Source organism: Pimephales promelas, chromosome 19 (genome assembly GCF_988280905.1).
Source record: "Pimephales promelas chromosome 19, fPimPro1.hap1.1, whole genome shotgun sequence".
Classification (NCBI taxonomy): domain Eukaryota; kingdom Metazoa; phylum Chordata; class Actinopteri; order Cypriniformes; family Leuciscidae; genus Pimephales; species Pimephales promelas.
The window spans coordinates 29,837,061-29,863,721 of record NC_142787.1 but is presented as its reverse complement, the minus strand read 5'-3'; the positions used below and the strand labels follow the sequence as shown (position 1 = coordinate 29,863,721).

Sequence of the window (26,661 nt, the reverse complement as noted above, 5' to 3'; positions counted from 1 at the left end):
TGCAAACCTGGTCTGTTTGGGATCTGTGCTTTCTTTTTTTGCACTCGCTCACGTTCTTTGATGTCTGACACTATCTGTTGACTTGAAGGGGATCTGCTGTTTGTCCACGTTTCAAACAAAAGAGCTTTGATAAAGGGCACTGTCCACAATGACAATGTCCTCCAAAGAATGTCTGATGCTCAAGATTGGACTCTTCCTGTAAAATCCCAGAGTCAACAGAGACCTTGCTTTATCTATGAGTAGATATACACTCGAAAAAAATATGCTGGGTTGTTTCAACCCAAATTTGGGTCAAATATGGACAAACCCAAATGTTGGGTAAAAAAATGTACAGTTGAAAGTGAAAGTTGACATTTGGGTTTGTCCATATTTGACCCAAATTTGGGTTAAAACAACCCAGCATCGTTTAGAGTGTAGGAGAAAAAGCGGTTTCTTGTTGGAGGACACTGAAGTGCCTGCATCAACCAATCAAGAACCTTTTGGCAGGGGAAAAAGCCACGGTTTGCAGACAATATGTTTGTTCACTACAAATTAAAAACATCACTTTTCTAGCTTTCATTTCGCAAATCTTTTTCAAGACCTGCCCAAAAGTGCTTTTTGAATAATAATAAATTCCATTAAAAAGTGTTATGGAATGACATGATAAAAGCACGCAAACCCTTTGAATGTTTTAAAATGAGTATTGAAATAATTTACTTTAAAGGAATAAACTTAAGCGCAAACTGAACGTAATGTTTTCTGACACTTAAAGGAGTAGTTCACTTTTAAAAAAACTTTTGCTGATAATTTACTCACCCCCATGTCATCCAAGATGTCCACGTCATTCTTTCTTCAGTCGAAAAGAAATTAAGGTTTTTGATGAAAACATTCCAGGATTTTTCTCCATATAATGGACTTCAATGGGAACCAAACAGTTCAAGGTCCAAAAGACACTTTCAGTGCAAACCGCAAACTTTTCAAAGGGATTTAAACGATTCCAGGCGATGAATAAGGGTCTTATCAAGGAAAACGAGCGCTCATTTAAAAAATAATAACAAAGTTTTAGTTTTATAAGCTCAAATACTGCGATGCGCGTTCATGACTCTCCTGTTCGAACTCATTCATGAAAATGAACAGATCTTTTTCCGAGTCACAATACAACACAACATTTTATTAACCAACCCTTCAACAGAATGTTGCCATCTGCCATTTTGTTTAATAATTGTATAATAAAGGTCCTGTATGTTTGGGTAATATATGTTTAAACTGCTTTATAAAGAAGTAATTAAAATGCCTGTGAATTAATAGCCTGTGTAAAAGTGAGAAAAAGGACTGCAAATGTTTTGTTTTATGCTATATCATAAAGTAGGATAATGTTGCATGCTGTGGATTAAATTGTGCTAGTATTCATTATTATTCATGTCTTCTGAAATATGCCATAATTAAAAATAATAATAATAACGGATTGGTGCACATCACTAAAAAACAAACAAACAGCAGGATCTCTAGCTATAATAATAATAATAAAAAATGCAACATTGTAAAATATATTTATGGATAATCAAACCATAGTTTTATATGCCAAGTCAGCCTGCCATACACGGCTCCATCAAATCACAAGCGGCTACAGTTAAAGAACAGCGGTTCGGCACATAGACAGTAAAAGAAAGGGTTCGGCATTATGGGTAATGCTGTCTTTTAATACAAGGCGTGGCAACAAACGGGGACCCCTGAGTCTCGACTATCCCGATATCATGCTCTTTCTCTAATAAAAATATCACTTGTTTGACCTCCGCGTTCATGACTATGAGAATAAAACATTAATGTCTGGGCAAAAATACGCAACGGTTTCTTGAAACTATTTCGGAGGACTGTATACATGCGCACATACTACACTACCCAGTTTAGAAGTATGACTTCGCGTGTACGAAATCAACAGTGGAATTTCATTGGACAATCATGGGGAATCCGTGACTCCTATTGGCCCATCCGCATGTCAATCAAAAGACATCCATGACTCATGTGTGTTCTGCTCCCTCGTTGGAAACAGGGATGGAATGGACTAGCAATTGCTACAGCCTGGAAGGTAGGCTTTATTATTATTTTGCGTCTCCCCCTCCCGAGTTACAAATGTACACGTTATTTTCTTTCGTTCCATGGCAACTAAAAATATCGCTATAAATAAACCTCTTTAATCACACAGAGATCCCCTCTAAGGACTACAGTCAGTCAAACTGAATATGTGTCTCTTATTAATATTTTATTTGCTTTTAAGAAATCTATTTGCTTTTAAGACAGGCTTTAGTAATGTAATTACAGCGAATTGTTTTGTCAATATTTTCATTAACACCTTTGCACTTTTAAATAAATAAGAAAATCTATTTTGCATCTAGCATTTTAAGTAGGCTATGCTTTGCATTTCTCTTAGTCGTGTTATTATGTTTTTTATATTTGACGCGGTTTCAAAACCATGTTAAAGATAAAATTACGTTGTGCTGATATTTTTCGTATGTGACAAAGCGATATTAACTCGAATTAAATGAATTCGTTAAGGAGTGAGCGCGAGCACGAGTGATATAAATTTAGCTCGCGCATCTCTCTATCTACCCGCTCCGTTACTATGGGAACCTCCTCCCCCGCCCCTACCCCCTCCCCCATCAGCATATAGACATGCAAGAGTTTATAGTAGATTTATATAGTGAGATATCAGAAAGTGGCCTTCTGTTTATGTGATATTTTAGAATATTGTGAGCAAAGCCAATTGTGATGAATAACAACAGGTATGCTAACGTAAGATAACTTTTTTTTTTTTTTTACAACGCTTTAACTGCATCTTTTCTTCTGTCCAGGTCAAAATACTTCAGATTGAGTTCTCTTGTGGTAGTATGGCAGCAGGTAAGGGCCAAATTTCAACAACTTCATCTTGAGACACTGATAAGGTCCATTCAGATTGGTCCGATCTAAAAATAGCCCAGTAGCCCTTGAGCAAAAACCTGATTTCACCAAGTGCAACATGTTCAAACATGTTGATCCTGGAACAACGTTCAGATTTGAGGCACAAGTTTACAGTTCATGTCAAGTTTATTTTAATTTAAGGTTTACAACCAGTTATTCTACATCATTGTTATTCACCTGTCATTTCCCCCTGGTTTTAGGGATAATTTATGGGTAGGGATAGGTTTATGGGTAGGGTTTATGGTTTGGACTGTATTTTTGAACAGGAATGTTGTTCCACCATCAAAAGCTTTCACAGGAACTTTCCTAGGCCTCAAGAACCGAACATGTTGTTAAAGGACACAAAACCTTGATGTAATAGCAAAGCTCTTTGGGTTCCTGTTGCTCTTCTGAAAGGAGTAGTTCACTTTTGCAGATAATTTACTCACCCCCATGTCATCCAAGATGTCCATGTCATTCTTTCTTGACTTCTCTCTGGTGTTGTATGTAGGACTGTTTGATTGATGGAAAATAAATGGAATGATTAATAGATGATTAATGACAAAAATTTGTTTTATATAAGTAATAGCACATTTTATGGGAAAGGCATAACATTTTATGTATTTGACAAGCCTTATCCATCGGCAAAGGCATGAACTTGAAAACTTAAGTAAACTACATATTAGAGCCAGACCGATATATCGGCCGATATTAGGCATTTTCCAAACTATCGGTATCAGCAGTTATAACGGCCGATAAACGAATATTTCAAAAATAAAATAAAAACGGACGAAACAAGCTTGAACCATGTCATGAGTGTTGGAGTTTTATAGTTTGTCCACCAGAGGGCACTGTTGGCAACACTCGTTGAGTTGGTCACGATACATACATTGCTTGAAAAACAATTAAAAGAACATCCGCATCAGTTCTCTTAACTCAAATAAGCATGACAAAATTTGTGACTATCATGTCCAGTTTAAAAAAATAAAAAATAAATAAATAAATAAAATATCAGCCGATATATCGGAATATCGGATTTTAAAAACCCCAAAAAATATTTGTATCGGTATCGGCCTTCAAAATCCTTTATCGGTCGGGCTCTACTACATATACCATTTTTTCTACCTTTGCTCCCAGAAGCTAAAACATACAGATGTCTTTTAATGTCTCAGCGTTTCTAGATGGCAAGGATGCAAACTCTCTCCTCAAACGTTTTCCTCGAGATAATGGTTTCCTGGAGGAGCTCCGGCCGGGCAACATCGAGAGGGAATGTGCCGAAGAGAGCTGCAGCTTTGAGGAGGCCAACGAAGTGTTTGAAAATAAGGAGCAAACGGTAAATCCTGTCTTTACTTGCAAAAGCTTTGTACAATTCAATTTCCTGTGTTTTTTTATTTTTATGTTTTATCTTACCTCAAGGGCATCCAAGATGTAGGTGTCTTTGTTTCCGCAGTAGTTTCAGTTTTGATATTTTTAGGTCAAACCGTTCTTGTCTGTCAGTCATATAATGGAGGTCTATGGTCACCACCTCAAAGAGCATGCACAGAGAAGTCCAGATTAAACATGATTTAATGACTCGTAAATGTAAGTACATGTTACATGATTTTATGAAAGGATGATGTATTGCGACATCAGAAATGAAGAAAAATGAAATAATGACTATTGTAGTGCTTGATGTAAAGCAGTCGAATTTTGTAGTTCTTTTTGTGGTCGGGTTCCTACCCGAACCCCGAAGTTACATACTGCCAGTAAAAGTGATACAGACCCTGTCAGGCGACGGCAGGAGTGCCTTTCACCCTGTTACGACTTGATGAACCACTGATAAGATTTTGGAAACATTATTTTAAGTAAACAATGTTAGATAGTGTTGCTTTAATGCTAATTATAGGGTTCCCACGGGTCCTTGAAATCCTTGAAAGTTTGTGAATCTGAAAAAATAAAAATCAAGGCCCTGGAAAGTCTTTGAAAATAGACATATATAGATAAATGGCCTTAAAAGTACTTGATTTATTTTGTGCAAAACATTTTCTGGAAAAAATCCATATTATTCCCTCCAGTCCGTTAATGTGTTATTTCGCCAACACTTCGTGGCGTATTCTTTCTTCATTTACGTTAGTTATGCACATTTACGCATTATGTTATGTTTCCTGCGTGAGGTACTTTGTGTTGTACGTTGCCATGACGTTCACACGCGCCAACGTTTGTTATTGGACACAACACATGTGTCCCACATTAAGTTCTTGAATTTGAGAGTATTGGACCTGGAAAGTCCTTGAAAGGTCCTTGAATTTGAAGCTAACCAAGGTGTGGGAACCCTGGTTACACTAACTAAAATTAAAACAATGGGGAAAAAACCCTTAAAGGATTAGTTCACTTTTGAAAAAACTTTTGCTGATAATTTACTCACCCCCATGTCATCCAAGATGTCCATGTTTTTCTTTTCTCAGTCGAAAAGAAATTAAGGTTTTTGATGAAAACATTCCAGGATTTTTCTCCATATAATGGACTTCAATGGGAACCGGATGGTTCAAGGTCCAAAAGATAGTTAATAACTGTTTCAGATGCAGCTTCAAATGTCTTTAAACGACACCAGACGATGAATAAGGGTCTTATCATGCGAAACGATCGGTTATTTCAAAACTTATTCCAAAAATGTAACTTTTCTAAGGACAAATGCCAGCCTTGCTCTATTCTGTGAGGCGCGTTTGCAACGTCACGTAATACGTAATTACGTTCAAAAGGTCACGGGCGACGTAGCCAGAAGTACAGAGTCAGAGTGTTTACAAGTTGAACGCATAGGTTGAAAGTGAAAACTAACTCAAACGGCGTTTACAAAAAAGGAATTAAAAGGTAAAACAACAATGTCGGACGATTTTGATTCTGTACTTCCGGCTACGTCGCCCGTGACCTTTTGAACGTAATTACGTATTACGTGACGTTGCAAACACAGAATAGAGCAAGGCTACAATTTGTCCTTAGAAAAGTTACATTTTTGGAATAAGTTTTGAAATAACCGATCGTTTCGCATGATAAGACCCTTATTCATCGTCTGGTGTCGTTTAAAGACATTTGAAGCTGCATCTGAAACAGTTATTAACTGTCTTTTGGACCTTGAACCATCCGGTTCCCATTGAAGTCCATTATATGGAGAAAAATCCTGGAATGTTTTCATCAAAAACCTTAATTTCTTTTCGACTGAGGAAAGAAAGACATGGACATCTTGGATGACATGGGGGTGAGTAAATTATCAGCAAAAGTTTTTTCAAAAGTGAACTACTCCTTTAAGATAAGCTGTAAATAAAAAAAACCACATTTTAAGCACAGAATAATATAAGTGGACTTTTTTTAATTGTGCCTTTGAACGATTACATAATTGTGGCATCCATAATTGTAATCGCGATTACAAATTCGATCAATTGTGCAGCTGACAGACAAGAACGGTTTGACCTAAAAATATCAAAATTGAAACTACTGCGGAAACAAAGACACCTACATCTTGGATGCCCTCGAGATAAGCTAAAACATACCAAAAATTAATTTCAAAGTGAACTATCCCTTTAAAAATGTGTAAAAGTGGCTATCCCTTCATTCACACAGATGGAGTTCTGGAAAAACCGCAGCATCTACACAGTGAACAGCAATGCTGAATCGGAGCGCCCGGACACCGTGTACATGGTGGTGCCCCTTCTGGGCGTGGCCCTTCTCATCATCATCGTGCTCTTCCTCCTCTGGCGCTGTCAACTGCAGAAAGCCACGCGCCGGCGTCCGGCCTACACCCAGAACCGCTACCTGGCCAACCGGAACGCCCGCAGCCTCCCGCGCATCCTGGTGCACCGCGAACCTCCCGCGCACTCCGAGAACTCTCACGCCAACGACAGGCCCAGCGTGGTGGTCAGCTGCCCCGAGAGAGGCGGGGCTTCAGACGCCCATCATCACGCCGGCCATTCGCAGAACAATCGCTCCCTGTACGTACAAGACACGTCGCTGTCAGTGGCGTCCCATCTGTCCGGGGCGACCCCGCCGCCATCCTACGAGGAAGTCACCGGCCACTTAGAGAGCAGCAGCGATGAGACCACAGCCCCCTACAGCGATCCTCCGCCCAAATATGAGGAGATTGTGCTCGAAAAATGAGAGCTTTCATGAACAAGCACACATATAGCGGTAACCAAATGTTAGGACGGTCGCCTTGTGTCGTTGATCGGTTCGTGGACCGCACTGGTAAACGTCTCAAAAGGGTCACAATCTTCTCAATCTACTTCAACGGCTCACACACCACAACCATTGACACTTCAGACAAAGAAAATGTCCAGATCCAGGTATATCGCGTCGGGCTTCAACGAAAGGATGTGCCAAATCTAATTGGTGTGTCGTAGGAATGTTCAGACACACCGAATATTTCTAGAGCGTGTGTGCGTCTTGTGTTCATAAAGTCGTGATTTCATAGATTCCCTTAAGTATACTAAGCCCTGTGAAATCTTATACCAGCAGTATCTCTGATTCATACCAACGTCAGAATTAGTAATGTGCACACAAAACAAATGCAAAATACAACATACGTTACGATCACGCCACGCACTCTCACGTATGCACACAATTTGATTGTTTACAGACACATGCACAGAAATTCACATAGGAATGTGTGTGGAAGCAGGCCTTAGAAACAAGAAGAGTAGTCAATCAAATCGTCTTGTGATTTTATGCTTATCGCGCGATTTTTACCTCAAACGCTGTGCTCACACAATCACGAGACACAAATGCACAAAAACTGTGTTTGGGGTCCAATCTTTGGATAATACAACATTCCAGGCCCTCGGTTTCTTGTTTTTTGTAGTTCTCCCCGTCATTCTCAGACTGTTTACATTGTGTTTTATTACTCTTTTTTTTTTATAACAGCGTAAAAACTGTGTGATTTTGTACAAAGCTCTCTGTGGCGTTTGACATCACCAGGTGCTATACTGTACTATAATGCTGCTTGTTCTCACTGCTCGTTTTCCCTAGATCTCACGGCTTGTGCTCTACCTAGTCGACCAAACATGCAGCTGAATCATGTTTTCCAGCTCAGGTTTAAGCCAATGAACTGCTGCCGTTGCAGTAATTTTGTAAATAATCTCTCACACTGCCAACTTTGAGCGAACGGGATATTTGGCTTAAGGTACGGTCACATTTACCGTTGTTGTGGGCAATATCCAATATCGCAAAGATTTCTCTAGTCAGATTTTCATATTCAAGATGGTCACTCAAGATTCACAGCGTTGACTGACAGAAAGCTGCTTTTAAAGTGACTTCAGTAGCCTTGTTTACACCTGGTATTAAGACGCGTTTGGTCTATCGGATCACAAGTAGGCGAGGGAGACGTTTTCCCCGTTTACACCTTGTGTTTTAATCTGGTGTCTTTTATCCACTTTCAACCACTTCTGTCCTGATTTCTTCGAGGGGAGGGTCTATGGGCGGGTACATTTATGTTCCTTTTCAGATCTTTCAATCTAATGGATGAAATAACCTCGCGTAATTTACATATTTCAAATGTCGAATGTTCTTTTGGACGTTTCCTCTGTAAGTGGTCAAAACGTTTACATCTGTATTTAGCGTCATCCACTTGTGGGGTGGTGAATCTGGTGATGGCGCAGTGGATGAGGCACATGCCTTTGGTGTGAGAGGCCCAGGTTCGAATCCACTGTCAGACACCAATTTTGATAAACACTCCAGGATTTTTCTCCATATAATGGACTTCAATGGGAACCAAACAGTTCAAGGTCCAAAAGACAGTTTCGGTGCAAACCGCAAACTGTTCAAAGGGCTTTAAATGATTCCAGACGATGAATAAGGGTCTTATCAAGCGAAACGATCGCTCATTTAATAAATAAATAACAAAGTTTAAGTTTTATAAGCACAAATGATCGCCTTGCTCTGTTCTGTGATGCGCGTTCGTGACTCTCCTGTTCGAACTCGTTTATCAAAATGAACTAATCTTTTTTCATGTCATTTGGTTCATTCAACGAACGAACTGAACGAATTGACTCGGAAAAAGATTCGTTCATTTTGATAAAACAAGTTACGAACGCGCATCACAGAAAAGAGCAAGGCGAGCATTTGTGCTTATAAAACTTAAACTTTGTTATTTATTTATTAAATGAGCGATCGTTTCGCTTGATAAGACCCTTATTCATCGTCTGAAATCGTTTAAAGCCCTTTGAACAGTTTGCAGTTTGCACTGAAAGTGTCTTTTGGACCTTGAACCGTTTGGTTCCCATTGAAGTCCATTATATGGAGAAAAATCCTGGAATGTTTTCATCAAAAACCTTAATTTCTTTTCGACTGAAGAAAGAAAGACATGGACATCTTGGATGACATGGGGGTGAGTAAATTATCAGCAAAAGTTTTTTTAAAGTGAACTACTCCTTTAACCTCTAGTTGCTCCAGAGGCGTGCGACCTCTGATATACGTATATAGCAATTGTAAGTCGCGTCAGCTAAACGAATAAATGTAAATGAATGGATTGACAAAAAGGATTCTTAATAGCAGGTGTAAGCTGTGTTTCATACATCACTACACAACTGACAATAGACAATGAACCTTGTTTTGCCCACAAAATTTCGCTGATGTGAGTGTGACTGCACCTTTAGTGTTGTGATGGGAATATCGCTGTATCAATCCAATATAAATGCAAAAGCGACATTACAAGTAGGTCAATGGGTTGTTGGGCGAAGCACTAAAATTAATGGAGCCTTATTATAATTGTGCTGAAAACACTATTATTATAAACTGCTAATTTCAAAAAGGGTTCATCCAAACAAAGGGTTCATGGACATAAGCAAGCACAGTGTTGGACGGATGGACTGTGGAAGTGAGGTTTGACCTTGCTTCTCCGCATTGAAAATGGATGAATTGCAAACTGCTTACTTGGCTTTAGGCTCGGCTCATGTCTCCTGGGCCTCTTACTCCAGCCGCAACAATCAATCCCATGATGCCCTGTCTTTCACGCTGATGGAGCACCCAGCTCAGTTTCAGACCGATAGGAGAATAGCACAGACAGCTCACTACAGTGGATGACAAGTGTTGAGAGTTATAAGTCATGGCTGAACGTTACGATGGCGTATGAAGCAACAGATTTCTAATGAACAACACTATGTAAGAGGTAGCAAGAACTGAAGATAATGTCAAGTGTGATTTATCTTTGTGTTTATTTTAGGCCAAGAGAGAACTGTACGCGTGAAGAAATGCGTCAGGGATTATGTGTGTGTGTGTGTAAATGTGTTTGTATATCTATGCCTGTTGCCAGCAGTCATGTTTCTGTCTAGCGTTTGTTTGCGCTAGTAAGAATGTGGTGCAGGAGCCACGGGCTTGGGTTTATATGCTAAATATATATGTATATCCAAAACCAAAACATAATGCACCGTTGCTTTTCAAGCCAAACTGCATGATTTTTCAATCATATATGCATTTTTTTCTTTTCTTTTGATCATTTATGTATATTTTTCCACTGTGGCTCTGATTATCTGTGCTGGTTGCACTCATTTTGCATTTAAATTTAAACAAATTTGATTAACATGAGCACTACTGGTATTGTAATTCATAATTATATGATAAAATTGTACATTTGTGTATGTCTTGTGTCAAATGTCCTTCATCTTAGGCATCATGGCAATTTTTAAAACAAATGGATATTATATATATACTCGTATATCCATTTGTGTGAATATACAATACTTATAATCAGATCTGTTGCGCTTAAAATTCAATTGCCTATGGTGCAATTGCCTGATGCATGAATCTAGATTTATTTATTATTATTATTAATTTGCTTTGGAAGTATTTCATATTCATATATTCATAGTCATATACAGTATGTCATATTTAAGCTTGAATTGGGGGAAATTCAAATACAGCTCTGTGAGCTCACTTTTATTCATGACACACAGGCTTGTTTAAAGCATTAATTCATCAATGAACTATCTCACCAAAATAAAATTACAATTTCTTGTTCTCTAGTGCTTTTAATTGGGCTTTAGTTGTTTAAGAGACCATTGACTTAATAAAAAAGTCCTTGGATTCTTCCATAACAAATCTGCCTTTTTCTTTAAAGATTTCACTAACGTGCATGTTAACAGAGCTTCCAATGAGATTGACCTGGTTTTCCTGGTTTTTGTCACAAACATCATACATGCATAATTTAATTAAGATTAAATTAACAGTAAATTTATCTGCTTTATCAAACATTTGTGATTTGAAAAAGGTGTTATTTTACTATCATTGAGGTAATGTTTGTATTCATAATTAAATTAGTTGTATTTACATATTTTTTTGTTATCTTGAAATATCTGCATATATTTTTGTTATGTATATATAAAAATAGACATTAATTAAAAACAAAAACTAGCCTAATAAAAATGAACATTACCTTAAATAAATTTATATATTACGTTTACGTTCAGGCCTATTTTATTTTACGTGATTTTCGTTAGTTCACTATAACAGGCTAACTGTCGGAGAAACACTACATGTTTACATTTTGCTCAGAATTATGGATTTATGGCCAAATGCTCTCTAATTATTAAATAAAAGAGATAAAACAACATTTTACATGTATGTTACTTCTGAGAACCGAATGGTCCAATAATTCAAGTGGCTATTTACTTTTTGTGAAAGCAAGCGCTGATGTTTTTGGAGAATAGTCTATACGCATTTGTCTGTTTGTTATTTAATGAAGAAAATGAATGTGCTAATTCACTGTAATTTAGAGCAGATGTCAGCGATTTGTTTTCTACCAGGTTTGTTTGGACCAGAGTCGGACAAGCAGTAGTCCCGCCTCTAAACACATAATAGTTTTCTGATTGGCTAACGCCGAGATATGCACCGCCCACTTTTGAACGCAGAAACACGACGTCACAGACGTCAGTCGCCGTGAACTGCATGAAGGTTGGTTAAACAGCTTGTTTAAAGTTTAAAGAAATGTTTATTTTAAGCCAAAAAGGCACTTAAATGACCTGCATGTAATTTGTCGCTAGTACATGTTAAAAAACCTGTCTGGAAAACCGAAACCACACCGTTTAGACCGAGTCGTGGACACATTAACAAGTTAACGTTACCATGTAACGTTACGAGTTGAAGAATTTAGCCCCACGAGCTAATCCACACAGGTGTATGTTTATATTCGGATTTCGGACCGGTGTTTTGGTAGAAATATGAACTGTAAGTTATATTTAAACTGCTTAAGTTAGCCAATATCGACGTCAATCAAGGAGACTGTGTAGGTCATGATGAGTGAATTATTTTTTTCTTATCACATGGGTCACAGACAGCAAGTTGCCTGTATCTTGAATATTTGCTACTTACCACAAATTTATATTGTAACGTTAATCTATTGTAGACCGTGTCCTTGTTTTGCTCACGTATTAACCCAGCTTAACTTTTGTTGTGGAGCCATGCGGTTGGTCTAATTCTCTTTACTGGCATTAGGGTAACGTTAGTCATGGAGTCACCGGGATATTTTGGTGACGGTCCCGCCGCGATGCGCGAGCGCGACTTCACTGAGGCCATCAGCTTGAGGATGCGCGTGCCCGAGCGGCTGCGGGTCGGTCCAGCGCGTCACGCGCACGAACCGGAAGATCTGTCTGCTGCCTACAGCATGCACATACCAGACAGACTGGCCTTAACAGGTATTTTCTTATTGCTCAAATACAAATCACAAGAACACAAATTATTAATTGCATGTTCTCACCAATTGTATGTTCTTATGCAATATAGAGCATGCAATAAAAATTAAAAAAATATTTATGGAGCTGTGGTTTGACAACTTTATCAAAAGTTAGGGGTATTACAAATGTTATGGTAAGCAGAAAAAACTGTTTTCAACATTAATGATAAGAACCTTAATAATTGGGCACCAAGGATAATAACTATTGAGTATCAAATCAGCATAATTTCAGAACTGGAGTAATGATGCTGAACATGCAGCTTTTTGGATTTTAAAGGGGTATTTAAAATAATAAAATGAACTGTATAATGTTCTTTGAGGTCCACTTGTAATTTTAGCAATATTTTTAATTAAAACGTCATAATTTAGAAGTAATAGGCTATTATATATCTATGTATTTGACGCACTTCATTTTGATGGGCGTCCCGCATTCAAGACTTGGAAGTAAACGCCCTTTGCTATGATTGGATAACACAGTTTTGTATATTAAAATTATTTTTAACATCCCTGCATTACACGTGTGATATAGTTTTTAAACTTCCGATGTTGAAATAAATCCCGTTAACAAATATATGCGTATTACATAAACTATTTGCCACAGCCAAGGTATATAAAGCATGCGTAATTGAGTTATAACTTTTATAATTGACAAAGATTACTGGCGGTGTTTCGTTTAAGCAGAATTATATGAATGTAAACTCAGTTTATTCCATTTAATAAAGTGAAAAAAGATGTTTTATAGTAAAAGGACGTCTTATATCTCAAAAGATCAAAGACAATTTCTCAATTCACGACCCCTTTAAAATATATTAAAATAGTAAACAGTTAATTTGTAATATTTCACAGTGATACTGTTATTTTTAATTACATAGGTTAAGTGGTGAGCATGAGCGACTTCTTTCAGAAACATATTGTCTTAATTTTTCCTAACCTTTCCAAAAACAGATGCTCCTGATATGAGTCCACGACCTCTTTTCTCCAAACACGCATCATCATCGTGGGACCTGCATCGCGCGTCCTGGGACAGGGACGCGTTCACGAGAGAGCCTGTCCAGGTAGTCTCTCTTAACCTCACAGCCAGACTGAATCCATAAAAAGGTCCATTTGATGATATTTCTTGTAATGTCACGCAGAGTCCACTGCGAAGGTCTTATAGTGACCAGGGCTTCGGTCGAACCCCACCTGGAACCCCCACACACTCCAGACAAACACTGCGCTCCCAGTCTCCGTAAGTCCAACTCATTCCTAAAGCACTTAGTGGGAATCAAATCCTAAAGGGTTATGGTGATCTGTCATATACAAAGAAGCTGACAAATATGATTGACCACACTGAAAGTACACTGGTGTGTCTGTCTGTGTATATATATATGCACAATTGTACAATAGATTTTTTTAATACAAATCTCTAAATATACATATTTACATACATAATATACAATGTATAATGCTTTTGCACAATTATGTTTTTCAATGTTTATATGAAGAGCTCAGATGCAAAAGCCTCTAAATGCCATTTGAAATTTTCTTCTTTAATGATGATTTTTGTCAAACTTGTATATTTAAGTTCAGTAATTTCACTTAAATAACAATTTATAGGTAATAAGTGAAATCACTGAACTTAAATATACAAGCTTGATAAAAATGATCATTCTAGAAGAAAATTTCAAATGGCACTTAGAGGCTTTTGCATCTGAACTCTTCATATGTAAACGAATACAGTGATATACATATTGGTCGTTGACATAATGTTACATTGATTTTTATTGTCCATATCATGATTTTAAGTCAAGTGTCAGCATTTCGCTGTTTTATTCCCCACTTTCGCCTTTGCTAAGTCATTTTAGATGGTCCTACAGTTTAACAGATTACAGTCTCTCAATTAACATGAGCTCATTAAAGCAGTATACAGAATTATAAAAGAATTAGCAAATGCAGTTTTTAGCCCCTGGATTCAGACTTATGCTAGTCCCAGACTAAAATGCATGGTTGAGCTGTTTTAACTGAAAGCAATCTTATATTATTTTATAGGGGACATTTATAAAATCTATATGTCCTAATTGAACTAAGAATTAATCTAAGCCCTGTCTGCGAAACCAGGCCTAAATATATTTCATTATCGCTTCCCTAATTGAACATTTTCAGAGAAGTACTACAGTATGTGTTTATTATATACACGCCTCACTACCACTAAACATCCACTAGAGGGCAGGAGAGATTGGTTGTTGCATTCGGTCAGTTTTTACCCGACGAGACACAAACCCGTCCACATAAAGACTGTCAGGTTTGCGTATTACAGCAGTCTTTAAATAACAGCGGTGTCCCTCTATGTCAGTACCCCTGTCCGCAATAGCCGCGGTGTTGGACATACAGACCCGTCCCCGGCCCCGCCAAAGCCCCCGGGGCTTCCCTCTATCCCGCCTAACCTGCTGTCCCCACAGAGCATGCTACAGGCCGCCAGGGAGCTGGGCCAGCAGGCGTCCCAGAAACTCCTGCAGAAGTACTCCTCCAGGTGACACACGGATCCTCATCCTGCACGCCAAGCTTTCCCCCTTCCCGCTAACCTGGCGTATTGCTTTGCCCTTTGAACCCATGCTGTTTAGTTGTTTCTGATTGAACTGCATTGTTTCGGTTTCCTGCCTGGCTTTCAGAGTTGGTGCACCTGCAGATTCACATCATGATTGGATTGACTTGTATAGAGGGTATGCGCGTGACGTCACCGTCGGTGTTCTGGCGATTCATGCTACCCATCGAGATTTGCTACTTGCCGGTTATGCGCATGTGCAGACTCACAGTTTTTTTTAACAAAAGGTACATTTTCCTGTTATAATGTATAATTTCCCTTTAAAAAATGCTTACTACCATATGAATATTTGTACGGTCAGCTGAAAAAGAATAACTGAAAGTTTCAGTTACTATGAGGAAAGGTGTTACTTTGACAAATGTTATGATAATTTTTACTTTTCACACTGTTTTAAAAATAAAAACAGTAGTCTACAGTATACAGTAGCTACTCATAACTTAGAATTGTATTATAATCGTATTTCATACGACTTTAATCGGCATTCTGTGATCAATTCGCGCTACGGTTTACATTTTTCGACAAGGCGGCAAAAATGGACAGAACACCGGAGTGCCTGCAGTTACTCACAGCGAGTGGCAAAAAGACTGAGCGGCTGTATTTGTTGTCAGCGTGAATGCTGCGAAAAACAAACACAACACATATAAAGTGGGGAAGAGCTTTGCGATTGACTGTACAATTAGATTTGACAAAAAATCGGAGGTATATTTTTACAGACTGCTATAGAAAGAGGAGCAAATGGATCGAAACAACTGGACTCCAGTCCGAGAAAGGTGGATCATTGTGTGTCAATATGCTGAATTTAAGCGTAAAACCATACCTATATATTTTGTATTGTTATATACAGTATATTAACAATTCATCAATTAAATATTTATTGGATGTTTGTTATTAAACACTGACCAAAATAAAACTATAAAATTTTAGGGCTGGACGATATGATGATATACTGTATATAGGCTATATATGAAGAGTTCAGATGCAAAAGCCTCAAAGTGTCATTTGAAATTTTCTTCTTTAATGATGATTTTTATCAAGCTTGTATATTTAAGTTCAGTAATTTCACTTAAATGGCAATGAAGATTACTTATTAATTGTCATTTAAGTGAAATTACTGAACTTAAATACACAAGCTTGATAAAAATGGTCATTCTAGAACAAAATTTCAGGCTTTTGCATCTGAACTCTTCATATATACAACACTGATATAAGTGATCACTCGGATTTAGACCTACCTATATTCCATTTATATAAAGCGTTCACAGGCAAATTTGCTTTATGTTTACGTAAATCAAGCAAACATAAATGTCAGGCAACACGATTCCTGGCAGCATGTCAATATCTATGGATCACTGGATCTTTAGTAAGTTGTAAGGAACACCATATTGAGTCCAACATTTAGTTTAAATTGATAAAATTGTTCGTTTTTTCCCCTATTAAATCCAGTCACGCAGCAGATCTTTTGCCACTCGGGAAAGTGACGTCAATGCATTCCCTCTATTGCTTTACCTGAGCAACTAACAAAGCTTCGAGCTTTTAGTTCCGGCTTTCAACTCATTTTAAAATGGATTTGTTCACAAAATCTTGTTCAATGTGGACTGCTGTGGTTCCTGGTGTCTCTCTTGTGTTTTAAGGTTTGGTTACCCGGAAAACCATCCCTCTCAGGCGGCGGAGGTTCAACCTGATCAGAGCAGGACAAGGTGACAGTGGCTCATGCGGTTGTGATAGTGGGACGCTGCTGTATGAGTCTTTTATCATTGATGGAAGGGAGGGCAGGGCGTTCAGTATGTTTCATATAAGATGTCGAAGAGCGTTTGTTAACGTCACGCTTCGTCCCACAGTGCCTCGCAGGAGTTCTGGCTCAGTCCTGACGAGGACACCGGCACTGCTGTTGAGTTGATGGTGCTGCGCAGACAGGTCAGTGCTGGAGATTCACACGGACCACAAGACATAAATTACTTGTTATCCACAAGTTTCCTACGCCCATGAGGCCATGCGTCAAAAGTGGGCGTTTTCCGGTTCGAAGTAAACAAAGCGTGACTTGACATGCTTGACACTCGTTCATTCAACAGTTGACAGTCATTCAAGTTATAGCGATCCAAACTAGCTAACGATGTGGGAACACAACCTCAACCAAATTAAAAAGGGTGAAATAACAGTACCTTTACCCTCCGCAGTAGTTGATTGGGACTATTATAATAAAATGATTAATAATCAATACTCATCAAGGCATGTTGACAGACAGTTGTGCGAGCTGACAAACAATTAAAATAAAAAATACACACTTAGTCATTGTGCTTTGGAGTTTATTCAAAATTATAAATGAATGTGCTGCTTGAATACATTAACTGGCACATTATTCTGTCAACACAGGCTTTGATCCTGAGTTTAGGTGTAACATCAGTAGCGAACAGCCAAACACATGCTGATAGAGTTTATAGAATATTAAGAATTTAAACAAATGTACACAGGAAGATTCGTCGTCTTTTGGGAGGTGATGGAAACTACAGTCGTTGGCAGGATCAGAGACGGGCTCTGGCAGGATCACTCTGATTTCGTTTTCGGCTTATGTTCAAAACAATCACGTTTAAGCCACTGAATTAGTTTAGTCCGGTTATACATACAACCGCGAACAGCACATGTTGTCCATGAGCTCCGTAACGACATCTCTCATAAAGATTTGCGTCTTTAAATAGTAAAATAACTCTCCGAAAAACAGCTAGCCTCTTCGCTAACTAACACACAAAATACCATTGGAATGCTACTTCCGCCGCCTCACCGGAAGTTTCACCCACTTTATTTTTTACAGGAGCGCCCCTCGGAAACTTGTGGATACAGTAAATTCTTTTTTTACGATTGGATTCGGTCCGCTTTTTCCAGACGTAGGCCCTGTATGATGTATATTATTGTGTATGGCATTGATTGTGTGTCTTTGGCTTTGATTGGTTCAGGTGGTGAAGATGAGCAGGAGAGTGGCAGGTCTGGAGAGACAGAACACCGAGCGCAGACAGACAGAGCTGCTGCTCTTCTCTCTCTTACTGTCGGCCTGTCTGATCAACGGCTGGCTGTGGATGCGCAGATGACGGCTCGCCTCACAACACTACAAGAGCCCGCGAACTACAACACTGTGCACATATCTGTGTTCCAGTGATTTACATGGATGCATTCGTTTCATCCTGATTCTGGTAAACTGCTCCTATAGAGGACAGAGGCATACATGTTTGCCACCATCCATTATGATCATGCTTGTGACATGGGTCACTTTGGCATGTTTTTCTCACAGTAATGCCATCTCTCTTTGGCTCTTTGATCAGACTAGTAGAAGCTAGTTTGATTTATAACTATGTGAATGAGATTTTGCATGCTTTACACATTATGAAAAGTCTAAATATGAGGGTTTGTATTTAGTTTTCTTCCAATTAGGCACTTGAATAGCAGCTTCATCCATTTTAACATTTGCCTAGCCTGATGAATGTATATTTAAAATAATAAAAATGTTTTCTTCTCAATGGCTCATTCTCTAAATGTAGTCAAAAAAATAACAACTAAATGATGCAATTGGATCAGTTTATTAAAAAATTAAATTAACCAAGGAAAAATAAAAAAAGGTACTGAAACGCTTTAGACTATAAACCAAATGAAATATGTAAAGCCTTATACAACATCTGCATGAGATAAGATGGAAAAATGATAAAAGGGAATACCATTTAATTCAAATGAATTGTCAAGCAGCAACTAGAGTGACATTTTGTAATGAAATGAATGAAAACCGAAAAAGAATACGTAAAATGCCCATTGATGGGACAAAAGGGTAGATGCTATACAAAACAATAATACTAAAACACATCCTCGTAATTCGTCCTGAGATGGACTACGACACCAGCTCAAATGTAGCAAGACCATCAAGATTGGTTTAGATTACTACGCTGAGGCTTGAGGTGGAACAAACTGATAAATGTGCTAATGAAATCAAGACTAGATTGGTTTAGTTGAGCTTTTTCTGTATGTAGGCACTGTACTATTTTAAACGTATCAGCATTTTGTCCCACCTTTGTCTCAGTCCACTCTTAGGTCCATTGTCTTATGGCTCTTTCAGACTGCACGATTTTCAAAGTAGTCAGGTCGCTGCTCTTTTCACACTGCGTGACTATCTTGGCCAGCATTCAGTCGCTGCTGTGTTCACACTGGACGATGGATCGGCGACAGAAGGTTTCACACTGCATGACTTTAGAAAAATCGCCGACAGACTCTGTCTAGCACGCTGCACGCAAACTACATTTCACAACAAACACGCGTGAGATATGAAAAGGAAACAACGCGCGACACCACACGTGCAAGACCGGAGTTCTCACGTGAGACTTTTTTTTTCGACCCGGTTGTGGTACAGCTGGTGAAACAGACACGAGTGCTCCTGCCAAATTTCTACTAATTTTTCTTCCATTTATTGTGTCCAAATAGACCGAGAATAAGCTTTTTTTCCTGAAACAATGCCATATCATGTTGATATGTGATCTATAACTCCTCCCCGAACTCCCTGCTGCTCTGTATCTTGCTCTCTCACTGGCTGCCGGTGATCGCCGATGTAGTTTTCAGTCAAAACACTTTTCACACAGCAGGATTTTGAATCGCCGACAGGTCCAGATATTTAGCATGCCAAATATCTCACGGGCGTCGGCGACTCGTCGGAGATTCTCTCAGTTCGCGTCTTTGTTCATTCACACTGCGTGATTGTCACTCGCGTGAACGAGCGCCGATTTGCCTGTGATTTCGGGCATTTGTCGGCGATTTCTCAAAACCTGTCGGCGAGCCAAAATCTTGGCTAAAATCATGCAGTCTGAACTCGGCATTAGTTTGTGCCTAAATTAGATGAGTGCTCTTCAAACTTGCTGAAACAGTGACAATGGGTCATCTAACAATACCGGAAATGTTCTGAGATTTTATTTAAAACAGAAAGACAGGAAGGAACTAGTTTCTATTTCAAGCAAATGAGATAAAAGATTGATTGTGTACAAAATGTCAAGTACCGAGACACACAGCGTGCTGAACTGAGACTGACTGTGCTCAAATACTTAATACTTGTAAATGAAGTCAATTCCATGTGAAATCTAAATTTCAAGGAAATATATGTGGTCGTTTAACCAAAAACTGAACTGTAAATGTGAAACTGCTAACAGGATCGCATTTCTTTATCCTTGTGCGTCTGAAATCATCATATAATGGCTCCACATTAGTCACATGACCTTTAGGGTTCAGGTGATTGGCTCTAACGGTGCTATAACATTGCTAACGGATTTTTAAATGTCAGTATGAATATTAGTGTAGTCATTCATACATGCTTTTGAGTTCTTTGAAATGATGACCTGCTTTAGAGCTCATCATCTATAAAATCGCCAAACAACCCCAGCGAACGCACGCATCATCTGGACAGCATTGTGTATTAACGGTCATGTTTGTGTATAAGCACCTGAGAAACACGAGTGAATTCGCAAATAAATCAGCTGAATGTTGTTGTAACGTCTGCCAGGGAACGTTAAGTGCAGACACTGAATGTGACATGCTCCAGACGAAAACGGACGTCACATTGACGTCACAAATCTCTCACAAATTTAGATCCAGAGGTCACTCGGAGGAAATGCCACAAACTATGAAGCACATGAGAAAATAATGAAAGCAGTCAAATCAGATATTTCACGGAAGAATCTCATTTACACATCCGTGTAATCTTGAGTTAGGTAAGATCAGGGGTGTCCAAACTCCAAGAAAGTCATGTTCCTGAATACACATGTTTCGAGGGCTTGGAGCCAGAGGGGCGTAAGTGGCTTTTACCAAACTTTACAGGAGAGACAAAACTAAATTTTGACTACACTTCAATCACCTGAATTATTAACCTTAAACCACAAACATTGCAACCACAGGCATACTTACATGAAATGAGTATTTAAGTAAAAAATATATGGCATATTAACACAATAAACATGTTCTAAAACATTTTCAAATAAAAAAAAATATGTAAAATACGTCAGATACGCCTTTTTGTTGCTTTATTCAATACAGTTTGATCTCAGATAGGTATTTTGGCACCATTGGATAGAGCTCATTGAGACCTTTATTTTGATATAAAACACTCATGTATTCGCCCAAAATGCCACTTAAGCCCCGCCCCCTCTGCCTCCAAAGCCTCGATTTGCTGATCCTGGAACAACATTCCTGTTCGTAAATTTAGTCCGAACCATATCCCTAATCAGACGGAAATGATTTGAATAACACTGATGTAGAAGCACCTGACTGTTAGCAAGCCTAAACTTGACAAACTGTAAAATTGTCCCTCAAATCTGATTGATTGATTAGAATGATGTTTCAGGATCAACAAAGATGTTGATCCAGGAACATGATGTACTTGGTAAAATCACGTTCACCGTCCAAACTCTCTTGGAGGGTTGGAGTTTCGCTCCAACTTGCCTTAACACACCTGCCTGCAACTTCATTCTCTGGTTGAGGTGTGTTTAAAGGAGTAGTTCACTTTTAAAAAAACTTTTGCTGATAATTTACTCGCCCCCATGTCATCCAAGATGTCCATGTCTTTCTTTCTTCAGTCGAAAAGAAATTAAGGTTTTTGATGAAAACATTCCAGAATTTTTCTCCATATAATGGACTTCAATGGGAACCAAACGGTTCAAGGTCCAAATGAGAGTTTCAGTGCAGCTTAAAAGGGCTTTAAACGCCACCAGACGATGAATAAGGGTCTTATCAAGCGAAATGATCGCTCATTTTCAAGTTTTATGAGCACAAATGCTCGCCTTGCTCTGTTCTATGATGCGCGTTCATGACTCTCCAGTTCAACTCGTTCATCAAAATGAACAAATCTTTTTTCGAGTCATGACTCTTGACCCTTATTCATCGTCTGGTGTCATTTAAAGCCCTTTGAAGCTGCATTGAAACTCTCATTTGGACCTTGAACCGTTTGGTTCCCATTGAAGTCCATTATATGGAGAAAAATCCTGTAATGTTTTCACCAAAAACCTTAATTTCTTTTCGACTGAAGAAAGAAAGACATGGACATCTTGGATGACACAGGGGGTGAGTAAATTATCAGCAAAAGTTTTTTAAAAGTGAACTACTCCTTTTTAATAGGGGTTGGATCTGAACTCCGCAGGAGCAGGATTGGACACCCCTGGTTTAGACCCTCTTAATAACCCGAGGGTCATTGCTTGGCCCTTCTTTAAAACATTTGCGTCGTCTTTACAGGTTCCTTTGGTCAAGAGTTAAATGTCTTGCAACCACAAATGCAATCAAAAAATGAATTCGGAGTAACGATCACATTGAAACGAGAGGTTTGGAGGATTTCCAAACTGTGAAAGTCCGGTGTGTGTGTGGTACCTCTCAACCAAGGCACATTTGTGGCTGCTGGAGCTTTACTGGAATGCTAGACCTTAGTTATGATTGGAAAAACTACAGACTCTCACACAGACAAACCCAAAACCAGTTGGGTCACTCATACTTTCACATACTTCTGAGCTTCTGGACACACAGGTGAATTCTTGTTGGTCCATTGCTCTTAAACAGTGCGCTGTGAACCGTACAGAACGTGCCGTCCTAGAATAAAAAAGGCCCTACGACATTCAGATTCGCAGTATTTACACATAACAACTGTCCGGCAACTCACCATTTTGCTAAATACTCAAGTGCCACTTTGTATAATTAGTACATATACACAACAAAACAAAATTGCATACCCAAAAAATAAGTAAAAACATAGAAAGTAGTGCAATAGGTGTAAAAGATTATGGCAGTACATTTGGTCCGGAGGTCTGGAGGGGGGAAAATCCACCAGACAATACTGTACAAAAAAAAAGTGTTGTTTTGTGTAAAGAGTTTGTTCCTAAACATCTCGATCTGAAAGTGTAACGGAGGGAAGGATTCCTTCACCTGCTTTGCTTCTTTATCAACATGTGTGTGATCAGATGAGTATTTCCACCATCTCGCTGTCCACGTCCTGCGGCGGGAGCGACTGCACTGGAGCTCTCCTCTCTAATGTGTTGGTGTGAAACACTGGCACATCTGTAGAGACAAAGACGCAGGCAGATGTTTAAGGGTCAACGGTGAATAAGAGTGTCCAAGGTTAAGAAAAGTCAAGTTTTGTGCCACGTTCTTTCAGTTCAGTTCACACATTTTAAAATGAACTAATACAGTTCATAGTTCTTTTTTCCATATGTTGCGAGCTTTTTTTTATTTTTATTATTGCCACAGCTAGGGATGGGCAACGATTAATCGCATCCAAAATAAAAGTTTGTGTTTACATAATATATTTGTGTGCAGTGTGTATGATTAATTTGTATATATAAATACCCACACATGCATGTATATATTTAATAAAAATGTGTTATTAATATATCAAATATTTATATTTGTATATAATATTAATTGTGAATAAATATATATAAAATATATACATGCACATATTTCTTAAATATATACATGCATGTGTGGGTATTTATATATATATATACACACTACACAAACATATATTATGTAAACACAAACTTTTATTTTGGATGTGATTAATCGCAATTAATCGTTGCCCATCCCTAGCCACAGCCCATATACAACCACAGAAAACAATTATTTTATTGACGTATTATTTTATTTTATTTTATTTGACAATTATTTTATTTATGATCATATGACGCCTCCTCGCGCGTTGCTTTGTCGACGACGACACTGGTGGCTGGTGTTGCCAGATTGGGTGTTTTCGCTACATATTAAGGCCTGTTTACGTGCGTTTTATCCGGGTTTTCACCTGGAAGGCTCTATAGAAATCTGGCACCCTATGGGCTCTATGCACGGCGGTATTTCCGGTGAAGGTCTAAGGATGCTCGATAATTTCCGCCGATCGTAGAGTCCAATGCAATACCGAGAATTTATATTGAATTGTATACTCCATGGTTATACTAAAGAAACGTTAGTCCCAAAAACAGATAAAACAGACACCCCTCGTTGTGTTTATGCTTCTTTTTAAAATTATATTAAATAAACATAACTATATATAAAATCACATCTAAACGTATGTACGTTTCGTTTCAAAGACGGGAGGACGGTAAATTTTGAAGACTCTGCCATAATCCCGTTTTCCTCCGCTTTAATCTCCACAACCGGAAATGGACGAGCATCCTTGCGTCAAATGCGGAACTTATGCGTGCATATAGCCCATTGAACGAAGTTAAACTGAGAGAGCGTGTGTTCACAGTAATACAGTACGTTCAGTTCACGTTCGCCCAAAATATCGTTCTTTGAGGCACAACACTGGTCACTGTATGCATGAATTGCATGTTCACTGTATTGCTGAATAATTTATATAATTGATCATTTTATCCATTTGTTTTACTTTCCACGGCTCACAAGTTGCATGGAAAGACAAACATTTAGCCCAATGCCGTTCAACCTGTCATTAGTGGTTGTTGGGTTGGTTTCCCATAATGAAAACCCATAGTGTGTGTGCGAGCTGTACCGGCGATGCGGTCGGGGATGTAGACGGGGCTCGGGCTGCTGATCCGGCTGGGTCCGGGGACGCTCTGCAGGGCAGGTGTGCTCGGCTTGCTGGCCTCCTGACCCTTGTCCGTCTGGGTGCAGCTGTCTCTGCTGCCAGTCTTTGAGTGTGTGGCAGCGGGCATCGGGGTGGAGGGCAGGACTGGAGATGGAGAGGAGGAGATGGACCCTGTCCTCAAAGAGTCACCTCTGAACTCTGGGCCCAGCAGAACACCTGGAAGAGGAACAATTCATTCATGCTGTGCATGTAAACAATGAATGGCGACCGCAGGGACATGTCCGGGAAAAAGACGACGGTAACCCCGACTACTCGGCTTTCTCCACAGAACAAGAGCCTGCTAGCTTAGCTTCCAAAAAAGATGGCTGACACTATGTGTAATCCCAATCCTCCATAATGCATCCGTCTGCGAATTCAGTGCCTTACACTGTAAAAATTAATATGCTTTATCTAATCAATAAAATTATGGCAACAGATTACAAGCAGTATTATTAATTAAATTTAACAAATTAGAATTGAGTAATAATTAATCAAATTATTCCTTACAAGTTAACCATTTAAAATGAGTAAAGTTTACACCAAAAAAATAACAAAAATATCTCAAAGATTAATTAAGAACTCTTTATTTTATATTGCCAACATTGATGTTAACAAGCAGAATCACTGAAGGAGAAAACCGTCATTTTAAAACAAACCTAATACAAACACTGATCACCGATTTTTTTTGTTTTTTTAAGGAATTAATTTGATTAATTATTACTCAATTCTAATTTGTTAAATTTAATTAATAATATTGCTTGTAATCTGTTGCCACAATTTTTTTTTTTGATTAGATAAAGCATATTTATTTTTACAGTGTAGTCCATATTTTCAAAACGTTTCTGCCTGTGAAATCAAACGCACTGGCACTGATCTGTGATTGGTCTGTCCAACCCCCTATGGGCAGGTTTGAAAGGGTGGGAACTAGTGCTTGTAGTCTTTACAGAAATCCCCCCTCTTACACTTCCTCCTACAATGACGTAAAATGCCGATTTTTGCGTCATTGTAGGAGGAAGTGAAAAAGGTAAATAGCAGATTTCTCTCGTCTCAGGGGAAAATGAGAGTGTTGCCGTGTTGGATTTCTAACAATGGAAATCTTAATGCAAATGGGTGGAGTGTCCCTTTAAATGTGTGATGTCATAGCTGAATTTTCAGTCTTCAGTGTCACAATATTAGTAAATATTCATTCATTTCAGATCTATTTCTCCCTGCACACTGGACTCACGTACCCAGACTGCCCTTCCAGCTGCGGTCTTCCCTGCGCTCCTCCGTGATGGGGCTGCTCCCGCTGAGGCCCAGAGAGTGTGACAGCAGCCCGGAGCCGCTGGAGCTGCCCGTGCCCATAGCGATGGACATGAGGGACTTGGAAGGCCTCATGGCCGGGGCGTCTAATTTGCTGGCCGGATCTTTGCGCGAGCGCTGATGCAGCACCTTTATCATGGCGTCCTTCTCTATGATCTGAGCGTGCAGGTTCTTGATCCTGCTCTCCATGTCCAGGCAGCGGCGGTTGGCCATGAGGATCTCCTCTTCCTCTTTCTGGATACGTGCCTCCACCGAAGTGTCGTAGCTGCTGCTGGGGGAGTGGCTGATGATGACAGAGGACGTGTCTCTGGACAGGTTAGAAGGTAACACACAGAGAACGATGATAAACGATAGATTTTCAGTCAAATTTAACTCGTTACTTTGTTGTTTTGGAGGTATTTTTAAATTTCTGTTAAGTTTCATTTAGATTTAATCATGCATTGATACTTTTGTTTGAATCTAACAGTCATGTAGTTATGCATCTGTTAAATAAACACACAATCTATCGGTTCCCGTTCTTACTGTAGTGCACTTAATAGTTCCGGTTTAGTGTTATTGTTTTGCTAAAGCACAATTTTATGTCCATTTTAAATAAAG

The 26,661-nt window shown here is 38.9% G+C and overlaps 3 protein-coding genes across 8 annotated transcripts in view; 2 read left to right on the top strand and 1 right to left on the bottom strand.

The window, feature by feature from the left end:
* The first annotated feature begins 1,964 nt into the window (after positions 1 to 1,964).
* On the top strand, positions 1,965 to 8,669 carry prrg3 (proline rich and Gla domain 3). Its single transcript, XM_039675703.2, has 4 exons — positions 1,965 to 2,065; positions 2,829 to 2,874; positions 4,086 to 4,246; positions 6,508 to 8,669. Exons 1-4 carry the CDS (start codon positions 2,000 to 2,002, stop codon positions 7,039 to 7,041), a joined length of 807 nt encoding a protein of 268 aa, XP_039531637.2. The 5' UTR covers positions 1,965 to 1,999; the 3' UTR covers positions 7,042 to 8,669.
* A 3,091-nt stretch (positions 8,670 to 11,760) lies between these two features.
* Positions 11,761 to 18,691, top strand: LOC120482622 (transmembrane gamma-carboxyglutamic acid protein 3). Of its 3 annotated transcripts, none has more exons than XM_089123937.1 (8): positions 11,761 to 11,826; positions 12,367 to 12,566; positions 13,550 to 13,659; positions 13,738 to 13,832; positions 15,043 to 15,113; positions 16,817 to 16,922; positions 17,024 to 17,099; positions 18,134 to 18,691. In XM_089123937.1, the coding sequence occupies exons 2-8, from the start codon at positions 12,380 to 12,382 to the stop codon at positions 18,263 to 18,265; spliced, it is 777 nt and encodes a 258-aa protein (XP_088980063.1). In that variant the 5' UTR covers positions 11,761 to 11,826; positions 12,367 to 12,379; the 3' UTR covers positions 18,266 to 18,691. The 3 variants fall into 3 exon arrangements, with proteins under 3 accessions (XP_088980063.1, XP_088980062.1, XP_088980064.1); XM_089123936.1 differs by having other exon boundaries at positions 14,937 to 15,113; positions 16,817 to 16,882; XM_089123938.1 differs by lacking the exon at positions 15,043 to 15,113 and having other exon boundaries at positions 16,817 to 16,882.
* Positions 18,692 to 22,229: 3,538 nt separating this feature from the next.
* Positions 22,230 to 26,661, bottom strand: part of amot (angiomotin) — a 43,255-nt gene continuing 38,823 nt past the window's right edge. For 2 of the 4 annotated variants that reach the window (XM_089123934.1, XM_089123935.1), the window contains 3 exons: positions 25,992 to 26,371; positions 24,688 to 24,939; positions 22,230 to 23,240 (listed from right to left, as the gene is read on the bottom strand). In XM_089123934.1, coding sequence (XP_088980060.1) covers positions 23,140 to 23,240; positions 24,688 to 24,939; positions 25,992 to 26,371 — 733 coding nt within the window. In that variant the 3' untranslated portion in view covers positions 22,230 to 23,139. The remainder of the gene's footprint in view (positions 23,241 to 24,687; positions 24,940 to 25,991; positions 26,372 to 26,661) is intronic. The other 2 variants (XM_039677628.2, XM_089123933.1) reach the window with 1 other exon arrangement.

Coding starts and splice junctions, on each gene's coding strand:
- prrg3 (XM_039675703.2), top strand. CDS start 2,000: ATGTGTGTTCTGCTCCCTCGTTGGAAACAGGGATGGAATGGACTAGCA. Junction 2,875..4,085: donor TTGTGGTAGTATGGCAGCAG/GTAAGGGCCAAA, acceptor TTAATGTCTCAG/CGTTTCTAGATGGCAAGGAT. Junction 4,247..6,507: donor TTGAAAATAAGGAGCAAACG/GTAAATCCTGTC, acceptor TCATTCACACAG/ATGGAGTTCTGGAAAAACCG.
- LOC120482622 (XM_089123936.1), top strand. CDS start 12,380: ATGGAGTCACCGGGATATTTTGGTGACGGTCCCGCCGCGATGCGCGAG. Junction 12,567..13,549: donor AGACAGACTGGCCTTAACAG/GTATTTTCTTAT, acceptor TTCCAAAAACAG/ATGCTCCTGATATGAGTCCA. Junction 16,883..17,023: donor CCTGATCAGAGCAGGACAAG/GTGACAGTGGCT, acceptor TTCGTCCCACAG/TGCCTCGCAGGAGTTCTGGC.